Source organism: Phaenicophaeus curvirostris, chromosome 1 (genome assembly GCF_032191515.1).
Source record: "Phaenicophaeus curvirostris isolate KB17595 chromosome 1, BPBGC_Pcur_1.0, whole genome shotgun sequence".
Lineage (NCBI taxonomy): Eukaryota > Metazoa > Chordata > Aves > Cuculiformes > Cuculidae > Phaenicophaeus > Phaenicophaeus curvirostris.
The window spans coordinates 173,867,776-173,887,657 of NC_091392.1; the positions used below are offsets into that span (position 1 = coordinate 173,867,776).

General features: G+C 40.0%; 1 protein-coding gene across 5 annotated transcripts in view; it reads right to left on the minus strand.

The window, feature by feature from the left end:
• The window catches only part of PCDH17 (protocadherin 17), a 90,559-nt gene extending 71,183 nt beyond the window's left edge, over window positions 1-19,376 (minus strand). For 4 of the 5 annotated variants that reach the window (XM_069880607.1, XM_069880617.1, XM_069880590.1 and 1 more), the window contains exons 1-2: window positions 18,790-19,376; window positions 14,022-17,155 (exon numbers count right to left, since the gene is read on the minus strand). In XM_069880607.1, the coding sequence (XP_069736708.1) occupies window positions 14,022-16,637 (2,616 nt within the window). In that variant the 5' untranslated portion in view covers window positions 16,638-17,155; window positions 18,790-19,376. The remainder of the gene's footprint in view (window positions 1-14,021; window positions 17,156-18,789) is intronic. The other variant, XM_069880598.1, reaches the window with a different exon arrangement.
• Window positions 19,377-19,882: the final 506 nt, after the last annotated feature.

Here is a 19,882-nt window from a genome sequence, read left to right on the forward strand (position 1 = left end):
GTGAAAAAAATTAGCCACAAGGATAAAGCAGGACTTAGTTCTAAAGTCACACTGCTTGCGCAGAAAACACCAACAAAGAGGAACACTGAAGCATTTTTCCTAGGTGACAATCAGAAGAACAAAGGTGAATCTAGATCATCTCTTTTTCTTTAAAGCTGCAAACTTATCCTCTTTATCTTCTTAAAACCCTTCACCAGAAAAGCAATGATGCCCTTAATTTCCTTAGGAACTAGGAAGAAAATCACAGATATAAAAACTTAGATTATTACTTTCTGTTTCAGTTCTTATTTAGGTCATGCAACTCTTCATTTCAATATTTTGTTAAAAATCCCCAACAAGGTATTCTATAAACATTTTGTAACAGGATACAAAGCCTTACTTTCCCACAAATACCTTGACATAATTATTTCCTCTTAGCACTAGAGAAAGATATATCACTAAATATGCTGCAAAAACATGATGCAAAAGATAATGAATTCATGACAAAAAAGTATATCATCAAACTTTACAGCCTTATGCCTGTGCAGGGACATTTTCAGCTGTAAAGTGGTGATGAATTGATTTATTATTTGTGACATAAGATAAATAATTTAGGTTTGCATAAATGTAGCAAGAGGGTCTGTCCCTAAATATATTTTAAAGCCATAACAGATATGTTGCGGTGATGAAGTACCTCATGACATGGAAAGTTTGATCAAATACACCATGAATAGTGTAGTAGTTGTCAAGCAAGCACGGACAGAAAAAATGAAGCTTTTCAGCCAGAGGGTTTTGTACAACCATACACAGCTCTGTCACTCTAGCCTACTGTTATGTCTTCATACAAGACTGTTGATTCAGAACAAGTAAAAAGGATTAGTCATCTTTCTTGGTACAATCATCTCATCTACAGTACAATATTCACTTATGTAGGGATTGCCACAAGTAAACTCATAGGTATTTAAGAGCTGACTTTGACCTGTAAATCCTTGACAACCTGGAAAAAAAAATCTTGTGGATTACCCCTCTAATTATAGCTTATTGTATTAAGACTGACTTCAGATTTTACTATTAAAATAAAGAGAATCCACAAAATAATAGTTCTCTGCAAAGATTCCAGGATTAGGAAATGTCTTCTAATTGTTCCAAACCAGTGTTGGTTTGTCACCATCTAGGACACTGCTGCAAGTTTCACCAGGGACAGAGAGACTGAACATGAATGCTAATATTTGACCGAGGGGCTAGATAGAATACAATAATTCAATTATGGATTTGCTTCTGTATCTAATTAGCAAGATGCTCTCCCAGCATGTGAGCACTTTTTTTTCAAGAAAATGCATGCAACTGCAGCTGAAGGATGCACAAATATTTTTAGTTAGTTATTTAGCTAGTTAGTTAGCCATGAACAGTTAACACAACCTTTAAATAACAACCACATCACAAAAATCCCGAAGTCAACATTCAGCAAAAGAGTTTATGGAGGGAGATTTCTTTCAAAATGGGAAAAAAAATGAAAATAGGAGTGTTACAAAACAAGAAATTCCAAACAAAAACTCATGCAAAGGGGAAAAAATAACTAATTAAGATTGCTCATACTGATCTTCTTGAATGTTCAAAACAAGTAAAGTGTAACAGACTAATGCTGCTCCCTGCAGGTGTATCATGAGCCCACATGAAGTCACACCAACTTCCAACTTCACTAGAATTCAACATGGAGATAGGTCTTTAACTACAGGAAGAGATCTTCAGGAGTGGAATGTTTGCATGCAGTGCTTTTACACATATGCTCTCAAAGCTTGTTTTCAGATAGAAAAGCCCATTAGGAAATGAATGGGATTATTTGCAGGTAAAGTTATTAATTTACATAACATCAGGGTCGTTTTAACTTGCTTCTAAATGTGCTTCTTTCTCAATCAACAAACCATTGTGCCATTGGGAATAAGACAAAAACCATACTATACTAAGGGACTACTATATGGTCTTCAGTTCACATACAGCTTTATTAACCTAACTGTAAATTCCCAAGAATGAGTAAACTTGTGTTTCTTGGTTGGTTTTGTTTAAGTCTTCTCAGGCATAAAAATAATAAAACACAAAATGCCCTTCTGAAATATGCTAAGATCAAGATCAAACTCATTCACTTTCCACGAAAATAGAATTGGGATCTTACTCCTAGGACTTTGTGTATCAAACTTCAGCATAGAAACTTTCCAAGGTAAGGGTACAGAGACCTATTCCTAAACATTTATAATAGGATTGATGCTTTAACCTTAACCACAGAATAACAAACAGTACCAATGTAAAGATAATACAGGCTACCAGCAACCTTAAGAATATGCAACGAATAGAGAGATACTTGCAGGAATTAATCTGCCATTTTTCACACATCTGCTCAAGGGAGGTATTGTAATTTCAAAAATTTACTTTTAGACTGCTGAGACTCATAGTAATTATGTTTCTTTTTTTAATAGAAATAGCCACAGGTAGTAACAAATTGAGTTTTGAGATGAGAAACTGGGCATGCATCCTAACCCAAATTACTTTGTAATTGTCTTTATTATTAAATACTATAGAAAACCTATGGCTCAAAATTTAAATCAGAACAAAGTTTTCGCTTACATAGTCTTCTCCTCTCACTGCTATTCAACTCCTATGCCTATTTCTTCATTCACTGGTATCAGCAAGAACAATATAACTGCAAATATTTTATATTTATTTAAAGATCTTTTCCAATGCTAACCAAAATACCTGAAGCTTATATGTGCTTACAGAAACAGCTTTCTCTTGCTTTACTTCCATTTAAGTAAAGTAGACTAACAAGTATGTCAAAATCTGGACTTGTTCCTAAGTTTCCTTTGACAGTAACAGAGGATGAAGAAAGGAGTTTGTGTAGTCTACGTATATTTTGAATGAACTGAAAATACAAGTTTTCTTCAAAATTCTGGAGGCTTATTTGAAACAAATGAGTACAGGAAAGTACTTAAAGTGAGTTATTTCATGCTTGAAAGAATTAATATTTCATTACCAATATATTACTGCAATAATGAGGAGTACACTGTTGGGAAAAAAATCATATAAGGTGGCTAATGAATAAATAACAAAATAAACTCATCCAGTTATTTCTGCCCCTTGCACTACTATATTCTGGTAGGCACGAAAAGAAGCTACAGGTCTTTTAAACATACAGAATATATTTACAGATTCAGACAAAATGAAGACTCTGCACTGAAAGAAGTAACATAAAACATTTTGTTTTTTCCTTTTATTTAGCCAGTGGCTACAAAGCTGACTGATACGTTCCTTGCTTCCTAGCTACGAAATGCGAATTATCATATGCTTTTTAATACCTAACACAGTTGATGGAAACAACTGAGTGCTGATTTTCTCACGTCATACTTCCTTTCATCATTATTCTCAATCTCAAAGTCTGAGTGCAGGATACACAGTTTTAAGCAAGATGCGTAACTTCCACCGTGAAGTGGAAAATTAGGTCCTTCCTTACCCATACTCCTGCCTGGGGAAAAAAAATGACAACAGCATTTGTCTCTAAACTTCATGCTTTCTAGGTTGTAACAAAAGGTGTGGACTGACAGCATCTTCCAAAACACTGTTACACAGCTATGTACAGATCACACATGATATTTATATTAAAAAAAAGCACATTGGTCAATAATAATTCTTTTTATCCACCTAGAAAGCTGCTCTCATATCTATGTATCTCCACATATGCATTCATACACATAATAGCTACATTACCTGATATATAGTTTAGAAATGTAAATATATGCCAATGTTTAATGGCTGCCATTTTTAAAAGGCTTTTAAATCCATTACTTCCCAAGAACTCTAAATTCCCCTATATTCTTATTTTCACTTGATCCACAGAAATGATGAAGAGATCAGAAAAAAACACACTCAGAACTTTACAGCTGTGGCTTGATAATCTTGCTCATGATCATCAAAGCAGGATTGTTTTTATGATCTTCAAATCTGCATATCAAATTACACAAGCCTATGCAAAAAAAGCAAAAATATCAAATATCCAGACATCAGGACTATCTCAATAGAGCACTAGAAAATGCAGTTGGAGCCTAAGTGAAATGAACAGCTTATGGAGCTTTGCAATGTTTTTAAAGAAAAGGAGAGAAGCAACAGGGAGCAGTTCAGCTACGACACACTCAAAGACTCTGGGCTGAATTCTACATGTTTACACATATCAGCAACTCCACTCCTGTAAGCAATCTATTTAATTCAACGGTTCTATTGATACAAATTAAAATATTCACTGAATAAATATTTTAAGGATCATGCCTTGAAAGACATGATACTAATATAATTACACATATGTGAGTTAGTTTCCATAGGCCTCAAAATTACTTATGCACTGATTAAGGATGTGATCCTGCTCTTTCTAGACTTGTGGGAAAACAGTCTTTTCCTCAATATTGGTAGGAACAAAGCCCAAGTGCTGAACCCAAGATATGTTATTAAAACAACGTTCCTTTCTTTGTCACCTTTAAATTTTTATAGAATGCAAATATTTTCATTAAGAATTAATGTAAATTTGTTTAGCTTACTCCAGCTCACTTTTTTTTTAACTGAGTTGTAGCTAAACCATAAGTGGTTGCTTAGCAATCAGCAAAGAACAAGACAGAAATAAAGTAAAGAAACTGACATGTTCTGTGTTTGAATCATGGCATCTATTAAAAACAACAGAATACCACCAACAGAAGTTTAAAACAAAACTCTGTTAATAAAGGAACACATATAACTCTATTTAGGAACAAATTATGCATTTAAAAGTTACAAATTGTGATTCATATGCCTGCTCTGTATAAAAATCCTTCAGCTATTATTAAAAATACATTAAAATCCTTCAAATTTTGATGAAGCCATTATTTACCTTTTCTTTTTAATTCAATTGTCAAGTGAGCTTCCAATGATTTTAAAAACAGTATATGTCTACAAAGTAAGCAAGAGTTTATAGCTTTGAAGACCTGAAATTGATTTTTAATGCACCAGCTTTCAAACACTACAAAGGCTGCTCTCTGCTGATAAAGACAGTAAACAAGAAATTGTCCTTTTAATGTTCCCTTTAATGTTTTTCTTTAATTAAAAATCTATCAAAAACATTGCAACATTAAAAATTCTAAAATTAAGACGTTAGAAAATATTTAAGGTTTCTGACAAGACTTATTCAAACAAAAATGAAAACGTAAGATGTTGCTTTTGTTTACTTGTGTTAGTTTAGACTTTCTTTGCACTGTAAACATTGTTAATGAAGAAATAAAACCACATGAAAGTAGTTTATCACTCAACACAGCTATTTTCATTGAACAGAAATGTTAAAAATATGATGAAATAAAACTAGATGTAATAAAGGTACTGAATTAAAATGCTTTTTAATACCTTTAGATTATTTTTAATATATTCCTTTCTTCTAATCAGACCAAAGCCTCTTTATGTAGATTAGTTACATCTAGAGTCTCATTTATCCAACCTGTATTTATCCTTTGATCACAAAGCTTGTTAACTTAAATGGTCTTTTATTGTTATGATTCGTTTTCCCATAATTATGCAGTTTAACTGCCTGATTTTTTTTTTTGAATAAATATATGCAAACGCGCCAATCATATTCAGCAGTGTTATGCTGGATGCTCAATGAACTGTAAGAGCCATTTCAATACAATAAAACTGCCTGGAAGTGTTCCAGGGCAAGGACTGCAAATACCAGTAATCATAGTGTCACTAGAACTAGTACAGGCAAATACAAGCATGTCACACATACATCAATAGATGGTCTAGAAATACTGCCTGAAACTAATTTGGCATGTCTATCACTGCAAGAACTTACAATGCATTGATCAGAGGCCCCACTCACGCAGCTGAAATTATGCATTTATATCTTGTAACAAAACTTTTCCTTTCCCCTTTAGAGTCCTCCTTTGGAGACTGTAGCACACAAGTCAGCCAGCCGGGAACAGGATGAAATCAGAAACTTTTCTATTATGGCCAAAAGTATTTTATGAAACAGAGGAACTCTGATCTGATACTTACATCACAAAGCCAGTAGAAATGTTAGTGGCTAAAATAAAATACTATTCACTTGAAAGATTTTACTTGCCTATATTGCTTATGGCATGCTAAATTGAAAAGACTTCTGCATAGGACTTGCTGTCTTGAGGGCTGAAAGAGGAAATAGCCAACTGCAGCACAGAAGTAAGCAAATTGATCTTTATGCTCTTCTGTACAAGTAACATATTAGTGGCTGAAATCATGCAACAATATCTTTAGAGGTAGAATGAATCCTCAATTTTGAAGACATGTTATCAGACAAAAAAGGAGCTCTCTTCTCAAGCAAGTGAGATAAGCTGATCCTAGGCTTCCCTTTCTGTACAGGTAACAACACTAACTATTGAAAGCAATTCAGTCGAAGAACGAAATGGTTCTCGTGTGACCTTAATAAGCAGGAATTGTAAGATCAGCCTTCGGGATTTAGCTACAAGATATATTACTGCTAAAGGAGGTTATTTAAAGCACTGCGTCATATCCTAATTAACAGGGACATTCATATGAATTTGCTTGTTCTTGAATGTAGTACTTAATACTGGGCATTTTATCAAAAAGGCTTAATAATTTATTTAATTTTTTCTTTCTCATAGGATTTATAGTAATTAATCCAGAATCTTCCATTTAAAAAAAAAATATATATATGGCTATAGCAGACTGAAAAGCAAAGGTTGCACTAAAAAGACCATGACAAATGCATTACTAGGGCTTGGAATGCACTCTAACTAAAAATTGTAACAAGCTGTACAATACTCCATCACAACATATCAGCAAAATCAGCAACAACTGGTTAATGTCCTTATGGCACCTCTAAAAAATGAAACACTTAAACTCAAGGAACTTTTCCACAAAATCATTTTACCACTCTCTTTCTAGTACCTTTTTTTTCTATATAGGTAATAGCCTGCGATCTCCTGAGAGTTTCACTTGTTTCCCATATTTTTTAACCCTTTAGAATTAATTTCACCACTTCTCTTCTTACAGTTGAAGTGATACAATTGAAAGTATAAAGCTCTCAGGTTATCTGCTGCAAAAATTTGTCCCAACTGCTCTACTCTGACCTTTTGATATCAAAGGATTGCTTCTATACTTTTAAAGATAAAAACAGAGCTGTGTTTCTGCTCCAGTCAACAAATCATTGTTTAAGTTCTTTCCACAGAAAACTCTTTCCTGTTGGAAAATACTAGTCCTAGTGTCAAAACATCTTTTCTTTATACACGCAGGCACTCCTCAGCCTGAAAGAGATACCTCGAGATGACCCATATACATACACTTTTTTATATGTAGAATGAGTGCCTTGCATAGTGAAACCTAAACTATTTAACAAGGCTCTTTAACCTTTGTAGAAACAATAAAACAAAGAGAAATCAAAACGTGTGTAAATATTACCCAGTAAATTAATATTTCCTGGAAGGTAGTGAAAAGGAAGGAGAAACACTGGGGGAAAAGGATGAATTTTTTTTTTATTTATTTCATTTGGAAATGAAATCCCAATTGGTATACAGCCAAATGTTGTGACTCAGGAAGAAATTATTTTTTTTAATGACATCTTTTTCCTCATTAGAGAATCCAGGTCGTGTCTATGCTTTCTTAATACCAGGTGATATTTGCAAATATTTCACACATACTTAATGATAATTTTCCTTGTAACAATATTTGCTGAACATTAAGAATTATGCTATATTATGCACGCTTCCAAAAATATATGAAAATATGAAATTATGTGTTCCACAATGTGTTCTATGGAAACTGTGATCTCTTCTTTCAGCTGCGCAATGATTATCTTAAAGTTCATACCATAGTTGAAAAATCTTCTAAATTTCAGCCTCCTTAATTGTTTCTAATGAAGCTGTAAGAAAACACCACAAAAGGTTGAAATCTAAAAATAAAGGACCAAATTATACTATTCTTAGCTGCAGCCTATATGGCTCTTAGTCTTAGTACTGAACCACTGAAATGACTGATGAAATCAAAATAATTCTATTGACTGGAATATGAATAACAACAGGCCTTTTCATCAATGTGGGTAAGGATAACAGAAACCTCACCAAATCTAAAGTTAAAAGATTAATCTTCAAAATACCAGTCATCAAAATTGCACAGGTAATCACAAGTCTGTGTGGACTTTCCCATGTAAGATTAGGCAGTGACAGTTAATACTAAGATGAAGAAAGCTCAGAAAACTTTAAGAGCCATTGAGAGCTGTGATCCAGTAAATCATGTGTGATTTGGTTCACATCATTTTATTTTAACTGCGCTAACTTTCTTCAACTCTTATATTTTATAAAACAGCAAGTTACATGGAAACTTTATTACTCCTAATTTATAGGTTAATAAGAATTACTGTTCTGGCAATATAATTCTCTTTCTCATTATATCAATATTCTACTTCAGACTCTTAAAATGCCTTTTTCTCTATTATGTTTATTACTACACATTATAGCATTTCAGCTTGGAAAGTTCTTTAGATCTCATATTAGGAATGATCCTTTTGAAATAATATAGCTATAAACAATACTGTCACGAGTTCAAGATCAAGACCAGAGCAGATGTAACACAAAACAGGAGCCCAATTCTGCGTCCTCTGGGGCGCGTGACACAGTGAACAGTATGTTGCCAGATGTGGTGCAAAAATATACATAGTTTGTGTCACAGTACTATGCAATGTATCCTGATGAAAAATGAAACAATGCTTTGTGAAAATATAGAAAAGATCCTCTCCTGAAATTCTTACATGGCCAGTCCCAGTATTGACCTCACTGAACAGGTAAAACTAAAGCTTCAGGACAACGTTAGGACAAAATCATACTAACTGCAGACTATTTACAAAATGCAAACGTTCACAGGAGTTATTCTGCAAGATATAAAACCTGGTAAAACATTGCATTTTAGCCAGGTAGTTAGTTCTGAAGCTTCATCTGATGACAATTTAGTGTCCTTAGATACAGCCCTAGATAGAGTATGCAGCATAAACAAAATCAGGAATTAGAGAGTATGAACCTGCAAACTTGCAAAGCTGTAGAACTGCCCCAGTATCCTTTTGGTGCAAAATGTTACGTTCCGTTAGCTAAAAGTTCTAATGAGAGAGACTAACATTCCTCATTTGCAGCAGAATATATAAAAGTAAAAAATTAATACCTTTGTTTTCAGATAGGAATTTAAACCACTGAGAATAGATCCAACTTTTGTGAGGAAACCTGCTTCTGCTTATACTGCAGCAGTGGCAGGCTTCTTTTTTGCAGTCTTGAAATTTCTGAGCTGAAGTTTCCCAAAGTAAAGCATGGACTATTCTATCTAAAGACAGAACAGCACTAATATAGCTTATGTTTTTTATTTCCCCTGAAGACCATCTTCCTATGTACTATGAGACATCTGGCAATGAAGCTGCAGTGGGACTTGACAGTAATCTGTTGACGCATCACAAACATCAGGTGCCTGAAGTATTAAGGATGATCTGTACCTTATCTTAAAATGCTACAGGACTGCCTAGTACAGCAGCTACAATGTTTCCCAGCTTGAGAGCTATTTGCAACACAACCATTCTTTTTCAGCTGTCCTTCAGCAAATGCTGTGACCACCGTTTTCTTTCTTCACTCCCATGTCATTCCTGATATATTTACAAACTTCTCCAAGCTGCACCAGATAAATAATATCTAGGATGATCAACACTTCTTGCCTATGTAGACAGTTTTCTACACTACTGTTACGTCCCTTCAAGGAACCTATTTTCAAAACATACTTGTTTAGAGAAACTTTTTTTTTTCCCTTATCCATCCAGTCCTTTATTTACTGGAAACCTGCAAGAAGAAGTTGTGACTTGTTCACCCAGGGAAAGGTGAACTGATTAACACAGAACTTTCTGGTAGGGGAGATAATGAACATATATATGTATGTTTGTACATATTTCTTTTTTGAATATCTGCTCTTCAAAATAAAGAAAAATCCTGTTTCTCTTAGTCAGGTGAGTAGGTCAGCTTGATTTGCTCACTAGAATGAGGCAAACAGAATTTGCCTAGTAGTCTTTAAGGTTTAGAGTGAACAGAAATCCTCTTTCAGACATACAGAACTTCCATTTTCTCCTCAATAAATATGAATAGTTTGGACCTTAAATGATTCCAAGGTTCACGGAATTTTGAATCCATCAATGAAAATTGTATAGCAGTGGCCTATATTTAAATATTTTTAACTGACTTGTCCTTTGGAAACATTGTTTCTAAAATGGATTTAGAATATGACTGCTGAAGTTAAAAGTAATGAAACGTGTTGAAGGGTGGCTACTCTGACTTCCCAGTATGTTACCAAACATTGTTCTTCATACACATCAACCTCATGTGTGCATCATATTACAAACAGTCTGAAATACAGCACTTGCAGGTCTCCCACACCAATAAAATCTGGAGGTATATTGCACCTTTGAATATCCGCCCAAAATTTTATATATATATATATATGTATGCATGTTTAAATTCTTTAAATTTCATGGTACTGAAGAAGTTCATTGATTCATGTAAATAACACACGCAACCACGGCACACAGCTGGATGCTACAAAGCAGTGAGTAAGCACACAAGTTGTTAAACCATGACTAACATATAACAGAAGTCACTTAAAGAGAGGAAAGCTTCCACCACTCTTATACATATCAGGCAGGATTTTACTCAACTACTGGCCATTTTGGGGTCAATCTGAAACCCATAGTCACCAAGTAACACTTTAGTCCACAGGTATTAATTGATATAAATTGGGCTATATGTAGAATAAAATAGTTTTCATGAGAAATAAGGGACTTCTAAAGCCTATTTGCTTTAGTAGCTCTTACTGCACACGAAAAACAAGCATCGTGCACTCCTAATAAGAGTGAGAAAAATTGGATCTTACTAAGAAAGTAATTATTTATTTGCTCTAAAATATTTATAGACTGAATTGGATGTACTAAGTAATAATAGAATATTTAGTGTGTGTGTATATATATCCATAGTTATATATATAAGTCTGTACATACAATATACAAATATAAAGTTTTAATAACAGGCTCCTGCTGGAGCATTCTGCCATTAAACTCTTGCCAAGAAAGTGAGAGTGAAGAAAAACAATCCCATTGTATGAATTATACAGTGTGGCATTATCATAGCTTAGTAATATATCTGGGAAAAAAAATAAAGTGAATATTAGCTAGAGAACACTTACACAATCGTTTGCCTTTCCCTTCCCGAGGTAATGAAGAAAACTGCTTTTGTGAACTGCCTAATGAAAGGAGATGATAAAGCAGCTGTTTGGATTCTGTATCTTTTTCCACGGGCTATGCCTTTGATTCCTAACTGTGCAATTTGCTTTTCCAGATACAGGCTTCCTGGAGTGATTAAGAATATAGTAGATCCAGAGAGAGTGGGCTGATCCTTTACTATTTCCCCTTAAGTTTGCATTTTGAATTTCACATGAGGCAGAAGTACAGGACCAGACACAAAGTAGTGCCTACATTCCAAATGCAAATTTTATATAAAGCTTACTCCAGGGATGTGGAGATGGAGAATACAAAATGTATCTTAGTAATAGAAAATTATACTGAAGAAGATCACATTTCCCATCTAGCTATTTTAAGTCTAGGCCTTTCCTATATAGAAGTCAACTACTCTATTTCTTAATGTGTATTTGTTATATCAATACAACTACAATATTACCAATAGGTATGTTTGAAGAGGTTGTTCATTAGGGAAAAATGAATGTTTCCTATCTACTGGCTGGACCATCTAAATATCCAAAACACTCTGTGTAGACATTCAGGAAAAGCACAAGAATATCAGATATATCAGTATATGCTATGCGGAGTTGCAGTTAACATTTCCCACAGTTGTCATAATGAAAACTATTATAGAAACCACAACACACCTTTTTAAGGGAGGAAATTCCTCATTTAGCTTTATATAGATGTCAGAAAAAAAAAATCATGATTGATACACTGTAAAAAAAAGGAATCGTATTTTCCATAGGGATTTTACACTACAATGGAATCTTTACTACTAGCATCGATACATGAATTAATTGCTTTGTGTAGACATTACATGGTTGTAGGAAAGTATAATTTTCTGTCTTTTAGCAACTATTACACTTGTCAGTAAGAAAAAAAAAAACCTGTTTTTTTTTTCTTTAGTACTCTGACAGCTCCATTTTACAGTATAAAAGTTGACATTACTTAAACAAGTGTCATTGAAAGTTATTTGTTTTTTAAAACATGAATTATAAATCAAATTATCTCTGGTTGAGCCCTAACCTAAACTCTTTCTTGAAGTGTCACTTTTTGTTAAAATCAATTTCAGACTCTACTCACCTAATTGATAGCAACACAAATTCATGATAGGCATAAAACAAAATTGTTTTTGTGACACAACCCGATAGTATGTTGAGGACTAGTTCACACTGACCTTGTACAGACAGACCTTTACCTTTTTTTTTAATTTTTCTTTTCCCCAGGTTATTCCCAGTTATACATTTCATAGGCCATCAGTTAGGAATTTTGGTTACTTAATTTGTCAATTACCAAAGGCCACTTTATTTAGTTTGAAACATTAGATGCAGCTAGCAACTAGAACATTCGGTTTTCACAGACCACAGGGTATGATAACTTGAAGGTGTTATTAATTTTCTTTCTGTTCATCAAGTGCCTATGATGCAACTTTCTTTCCCACTAGCTGCATACACAAAATGAGTCTGTGTCACTTCTGATACACTCAGCTCATTCCCCTATGATTCAGAACAACATATTAGGAGAACCACAGGATAAAACAGATATGACATTTCAAATATATTTAATAGTCATTATCCAGAGCCTGCTTTCAATCCAAAAGTTAAAAATCACTTTGGAACATACCTGTACTGTTTGAACATTAAGCTGCATTAATCATGAAGTAATATTTTAAATTAAGTCAACTAGAGCCAAATTCTGCCCTTGCCTTCACTCTAAGAGTCACTGATCTGGAATGTATCTTCTGAGTTTGGACTTTAAACTACCTGCTAAAAATTAAGTTATTATTTCATTAGCACCCCATATCCAATGATCCAGATTCTGCTGTTTCTCGCATTTACAAAAGTCGATAGACGACAGTGTGGATATAACTGGCAGCAGAATGCAGCCCAGCTGCAGTTTCTAAATGAGCTTTGGTAGAAGACAGAGCATCTAAGTCTTTCACTATAAAGCAATCATCAATATTGACTCAGGCTACTGGAAATCTGACTAGTTGTTTTGCTGTTTTATGACAGTATGTGACCTTTGTTAACATTTTGGGATCAAAATGAACCACCACAAACATTTTCTTCCTATTTGACTAATCAGAATTTTCAACACTGAAAGTTTGGTTTCTTATGGGGAGAGGAGGAGGCAATGTGGTCCCAATGGTACTTTTCTGTGTCAAAAAAATAAATATTTATGTATATATATTCTAAAGAAGGAAATAAAAAAAATAGAAACATACATCTCGGAAAGATAGATCGCATTTACATACAGGACTGGAGGGCTATAATAAACTGTTGCAATAGATGTCCTCAGTGTGTAGAGTTTCTCCCATGTCCTGTTAGTTACTGCAGATGATATGACTTCTTCAGAAATGCCCTCTCCCTTCTCCACCCCAAACCAAACCAAAGCAAAGTAAAACCTGTGGAAACACCCACCTCTGTCTGACGACTTTCTAGGAAAATAGCCCAGTGTGCCCCAAATGTATTGAATGCCTGACTGCACTCTCATATGCACCTTTTTTTTTGCACTGCCGTAACTGTTTCAGTGGGCATTTATTTTTGAATCACACAGGAAACACCAGTGTGACAGCAGAACCAGACCCACCAGATGTGGTCTGGTTCTACTTTCATTAAGTGACTTGTACTGGTCCCTTCAGTGGTGCCTTACAGCAGATTTCACTGCAGACAAAAGGTAAAGTTAAACCGGCGTCTAAAGTGAGTTCCAGGGTATTCTAAAAGTCTCCTACCTGAATTATGGACATCCGGCTCGGGGGTGCCTCGCTGGCGTTAGTCCCTTGCCCTGTGAAGCTGGTGTGGCAGCCCACATGTCCCTGGGGTACAGTCAGGTTGTTGGAGGCAGGCTTCAGGTACATCACCTCAGACCTGGGAGAGCTGAGGGGCAGGCGGGTCTGGTAGTCAAAGTACATGGGTGAGGTGGCCAGGGATGGGCTGCTCACCACGTTCATGACATTGAGGGGGCCCCGGCTGTCCTCGCCCTCACTGGGCACCAGCATAATGTCATTCTTGCTGATCTTCTTCTTCTTGCCCTTGCCCCCTCCACTGCCACTGCCTCCTCCTCCCCCGCCACTGCCTCCCCCTCCTCCCAGCTGAGGGTGGCTATACTCGGCAATGCGACAATTATAGGTGCGGATCTCCTTGTTCTCTCGCTTGCACTTCACGGCAATAGTGATCATGGCAGCCAGCAAGATGATGGAGACAGTGCTCAGCGTCACAATCAGGGGCAGCGACAAGTCCCAGTGTGGTCGCCGGTGCTGCTCGCCATTCACCTGTGGCTCACCAGCCTCGGGCAGGGGCCCTGCCAAGGCCCTGACAATGAGCTTGGCCACTGCAGAGAGGCTGGGCTTGCCATGGTCACTGACTTTTACCACCAGTTCAGCCACAGGGCTGAGCTCCTCCCAGTAAGGATGCAAAGTGCGTATCTCACCACTAGTGGGGTCCATCTCAAAGAGGTGCTCCTCATTGCCTTCCACAATCTCATACGTGAGGCGCCCGCTCTCCCCAAAGTCACTGTCCAAGGCGCGGACGGTGCCCACAGGGTAGCCCACCCCAGCATTGCGTGGCACCTGCAGCTCAGCGGTGTCATTGATGAGAGCAGGCAGTACAATGAGGGGCGCGTTGTCATTGACATCAAGCACAGTGACACGCACCGTGGCGTTGCTTTCGCGGTGGGGTGAACCCGAGTCTTTGGCCAGCACGCGAAACTCAAAGTGCTTTGTCTGCTCATAGTTGAAGCTCCTCAGGGCATAGATAGCACCATTGGTGGGATTGACAGAGACGTAGGTGTAGATGGAGACATCACCCACGTGCCCAGGAAGAATGGAGTAAGAGACTGTCCCATTTTGGCCCAGGTCAGGGTCCTGGGCCAAGACAGAGCCCAGGTACTCTCCAGGGATGTTGTTCTCAGGCACCTGTAACACATAGAGGTTCTTGCTGAAGCGGGGTGGGTTGTCATTTTCGTCAAGGATTCGGACAGAAAATGACTTGGTGGAGTTGAGTGGGGGGTTGCCCCCATCACGTGCCACAATAGTCACATTGTACTCATCCTGTGCCTCACGGTCCAGGGGCCGGTCAGTCACCACAGTGTAAAAGTTGTCATAGTTCTCCTCAAGGGTGAAAGGGACAGCTCCGGGCCCACCGCCACCACCCAGCACCCGGCACTGCAGCTGTCCATTCTTGCCCGAGTCACGGTCGGTGACCCGCACCAGGGCAATGACAGTGCCTGGTGGCGCAGCCTCACTCAGCGCTCCCTGGCGAACGGAGACAAAGCCAATGGTGGGTGCGTTGTCGTTGCGGTCAATGAGGCGGACAGTGACCTTGCAGTGAGCAGGGATGGGATTGGGCCCCAGGTCTCGGGCCTGGACATCGATCTCAATGAGGCCGCTCTCCTCATAGTCCAGGTTACCCTTGACACGGATGAGGCCGCTCTGTGGGTCGATGCTAAACAGGTCGCGGACACGCTCGGGTGTGTAGCCACTGAAAGAGTAGAGCACCTCTCCATTGGTACCCTCGTCAGCATCAGTGGCATTAAGGTCGATGACAGCAGTGCCCAGTGGTGCGTTCTCCGGCAGCTCTACCACGTAGGAGGCTGCCTCAAAGACAGGGCTGTTGTCATTGGAGTCAATGAGGCGCACGTTGATCTGCACTGTGCCAGAGCGTGGTGGGTCACCACCATCCAGCGCTGTCAACACCAAGGTGTGGTGACTCTGCTCCTCACGATCTAATGGTTTCTGGATGACCAGCTCAGGAAACTTCGTGCCATCACCGCGGGACTTCACATCAAGTGAGAAGAGACCGTAGTCATCACGGGTCAGCAGATAGGTGCGCAGCCCGTTGTCCCCAGCGTCTGGGTCGTGGGCACTGGTAAGGGGGAAGCGGGTGCCTGGTGCGGCATTTTCTGAGATGTCCATGTCCACCTGGTCAGAGGGGAATGCTGGCGCATTGTCATTCAGGTCCTGGATTTCCACCTTGATCATGCAGATCTCCTGGTCATTGGCGAACACCTCGAGGGACAGCTGGCACTTGGTGCTGCGCCGGCACAGTGCCTCGCGGTCGATGCGCTGCTTGGTGTAGAGCAGACCGCTCTCCCCGTCCACGTCCAGGAGGTGAGGGGCCGAGTTCTCCAGCACTCGGAAGGTGGACTTGGGGCCTCGGCCGCCACCAGGGCCACCACGCTCTGCGGGCAGCATCCCACCTCCTGTCGTGCCCGCTGCCAGCCGTGCATCGCGACCGATGTTCCCAATGACCGTGCCCGCTCCCTGCTCCTCCGGCACTGAGTAATTCAGGTTCTTCAGCGACAGGGCGGGAGCCCAGCAGAGGAAGAAGCAACAAATGGAAAGGTACATCCCCGAGCAGGGGTGAGGGTGGCAGCAGCTACAGTGGCAACCAAGGCTGTTGGTTGTCCCCGTCTTCTCTGCCTCCTGCGATGGGTTTGCTCTTCCTCCTAATCCGTCGGCTGCCTTTTTCTTCTTTTTCTTTTTTTTTCCTTCTCTCTCCCCACCCCTCTGTTTTAAGTTCCTGAACCTGTTGCTCTAAAACATCTGCAGAGACACAGGACGAGAAGCAGCAAATGGACCATGTAGCTCCGAGGGAGGGAGCAACCGGGAGGGTCGGAGCCGGGGGTGGGGAAGCGGGGAAGCAGCTTCGGCAGCGTTTCAGCAAGCACTCGCCGTGCTTGCAATCCCCTCGCAGTTACTTCAGCTGTCCAACTTCGGCGGTGGGAGGATTTGAAAAATCAGAAAATTTGCAAAAGATCTTCTCCTCCGGGCAGGCGAAGTGTTCCCAATCCTTGAATCCCTCGCAGGTGTACAAAGGATAATAAAAATAATAACAATAATAAAAAATCGCGGCAGTGGTTGTTTATCTAAAAATAATAAAAAAAGATGTATTTTTAATACGTGTATTTAAATATACATAGGAAAGGGGGGATGGCCACAGGTCTGTAAGCAGGGGTTGAAAACCTTATTTGCTACTTATAGCTTGTGATGCTATTGATGGAGCAGCAGGGTGAGAGAAAGGCAGAAGGGGAAAAAAAACCAAAAGTCTCAGCTTGTTGTTGAAGCCCTCTTCGTGTGCAGTGAGAGGCAGTGAAATGTCTGATTGCACCGCGGGGCTGTTGGTTTTCAGGGAGTGTTTTGCTGCATTTAGCGATCTAATCTTGCATTGCTTGCGGCAGAGAGCTGCATCTCGCTGCCCTCGGTATTTCCCTCCTCTCTGTCTCGTACACCCTCCCTCTTTCCTTCCCGAATCAGAAGGCGAGAGAATGAGAATTGCAGGGCAAGAGGGGGAAAACAAAACATACTAAAAAAAACCCCACCAAGAACTAGTGTCCGAATTTGCAGTTTCCCTCCCTCTACCACCAGCCTCCTACTCGTCCTTTTGGGGAGAAAAAAAAAAATAATTAAGAATCCCACATGCCGACCGTCATCATTAGCACTAAATACATATTTTGAAGTGAAATCACAGGCTGTGCTCAATCAGTTGCACACTTGGGTTTCTTTAAGACAGGCCAGTAGCCGCCGCCACCACCACATCCTTTCTCCCCGTGTGTCTGTGTGTGTGTGCCTATGCGTGTCTGAGGAGCTGCACTTTTCTCCATGCAGTTTCATTCCAGTTTGCTTTTCTCTCCAGCCGGGAGGAAATCAACAGGCAACCCCCGTGGCTGGACGCATAGATGGAGAGAAAAAAAAAAAAAAAGGCGAGAGAAGGAGGAGGGGGGGAGAGAAAGAAAAGCCACCACACACACTCTCTCTTTCTGTCTCTCGCTAAAAGGGAAACAGTCTCTGTATTCACAGGGCTGCGCTGTCAAGTGCCTCTTTTCTTTCTATACAGCGTCTCCTTCCAATGACACTGCTGCCTAGTCCTCTTCATTTAGGGGAGGGGAGGAGAGGAGGAAAAACAATCCTGGCGATGAATAAAGTGGGAGCTCTTTTAATCGACTAATTCGCTTATATTAAGACCTATGCAGTTCTGCGACTGGTGTGATGCATTTTTTGCAGTCCTTTTAAGCTTTAACAGTAACTCTGAGCATCTTGGCATACGGGAGAACAGCGGTGGCAACGCCAGACGAGCTAGCCCCCCTCTTGATTTACCTTTCCCAGCGACAGGGTGTCTAGGTAAATATTGGGGAAGGGTAACTAAATTTTATTCGGGTGTTTGTTTTTTGTTTGTTTGTTGGTTTGGTTTTTTTTTTTTAAACAACCAGAAATAATTAAATGGCACATCCAGAAATTCAGGTGTTTCAATCTTCTGGATGAGTCAGATCCAGCAGAACAAATCACATTCACTATCGCCTCATGTTCCTCCCTTCACAGACATTAGTTGCAGCTTCTTCCTAATGCTCACTGACTCGCTATATAGACAGCAAAAAAAAAATAAAAAAAAAAAATCAGATTTATACTTTAGAGGGGGAGGAGGGAAAAGAAAAGAAAAATAATAAAAAAAAAAAAAGAGAGAAGAGGAGTGGGGGTGTCAGATTCAACTACACTTTTACTATACCTCTTTCTCCGGGAGACTGAGGATCAGGAAAACAAGGCTGTTATCCACTCACTGGCACAGAGGCGCGTCTGTCTCCTGCTTTGCTGAGTGTTTTTAACCACCTTTCCTCAGTGTTATGTGTGAGATAAATCAGAGATCTTTCATATTAAAAGGAGAAAAAAAACCCCAAACCAAACAAAAACATAGGTTCCCAATACATTGCTCATAGATCTAGTTCCGAGTCTCAGTTCTGCACTGTTTTTCTCTCCTTTATTTGAGTCCAGACCCAAAGTACACAGTGAATTCTGCAACCTGTGGTAGAGAGGCTTTCAAAAGAAAAACGAGAAAAAACAAACGTTCTTCTGCGCCTCATTGACGGGTGGCCCCTCTCAAACAGACGGTCGCCAGTCTTAGCCAGCCGGCACGCGAAAGGAACGCCGATTCCCGATAAACCAGATCCATTCCGCCAGCCGCCCGCAGGTAAGTGGAGAATTCGGGGAAAATTCAACAGTTGGAGCCGCTCTCCGCCTCTCTCTCTCTCTCCCCCCTCCTCTCCCTCACTGCAGCACTCGCGGGGCCGCCGCGCCGCGCCGCGCTCGCCCAGCGCCGCTCGCCGACTGCCTCTATTCACCTCACGCCGCGGCTTAAACATTGATACGGATTCCTCGCCAGCCAATCGGCGGCGGCGGCGCCGGCGGCCCCCGGCCCCCAACGGCCAATGGGAAGGGGCGGGAGGGCTGGGGGTTGGGGGGAGGAGGAGGAGGAGGAGGAGGAGGAGGAGGAGGAGGAGGGGCGGGGCCGCGGCGGGCGCTGGGTGTCATTGATTAGATCGCTTCGCCGGGAGACGCGCAACGCGCGAAGGGGGCTCGGAGCCCGCGGGCGAGCGACCTGCGGCGTCTGGTCGCCGCGAACCGCAGCGCCGCGCCCCCCGCTCCCCCTCCCTGCCTCCGCGTCATTTATTTATTTATTTACCCCTTCCCCTTTACTTATTTATTTATTTATTTATTTATTCATTTCTTAAGGCGTATCAATAAGTATTTCCGCGGGGGCGGGTGGGAAAGGAGAAGGGACGCGCAACCACAGCTCCGTATTAACTAACTAATTATCTCTCTCT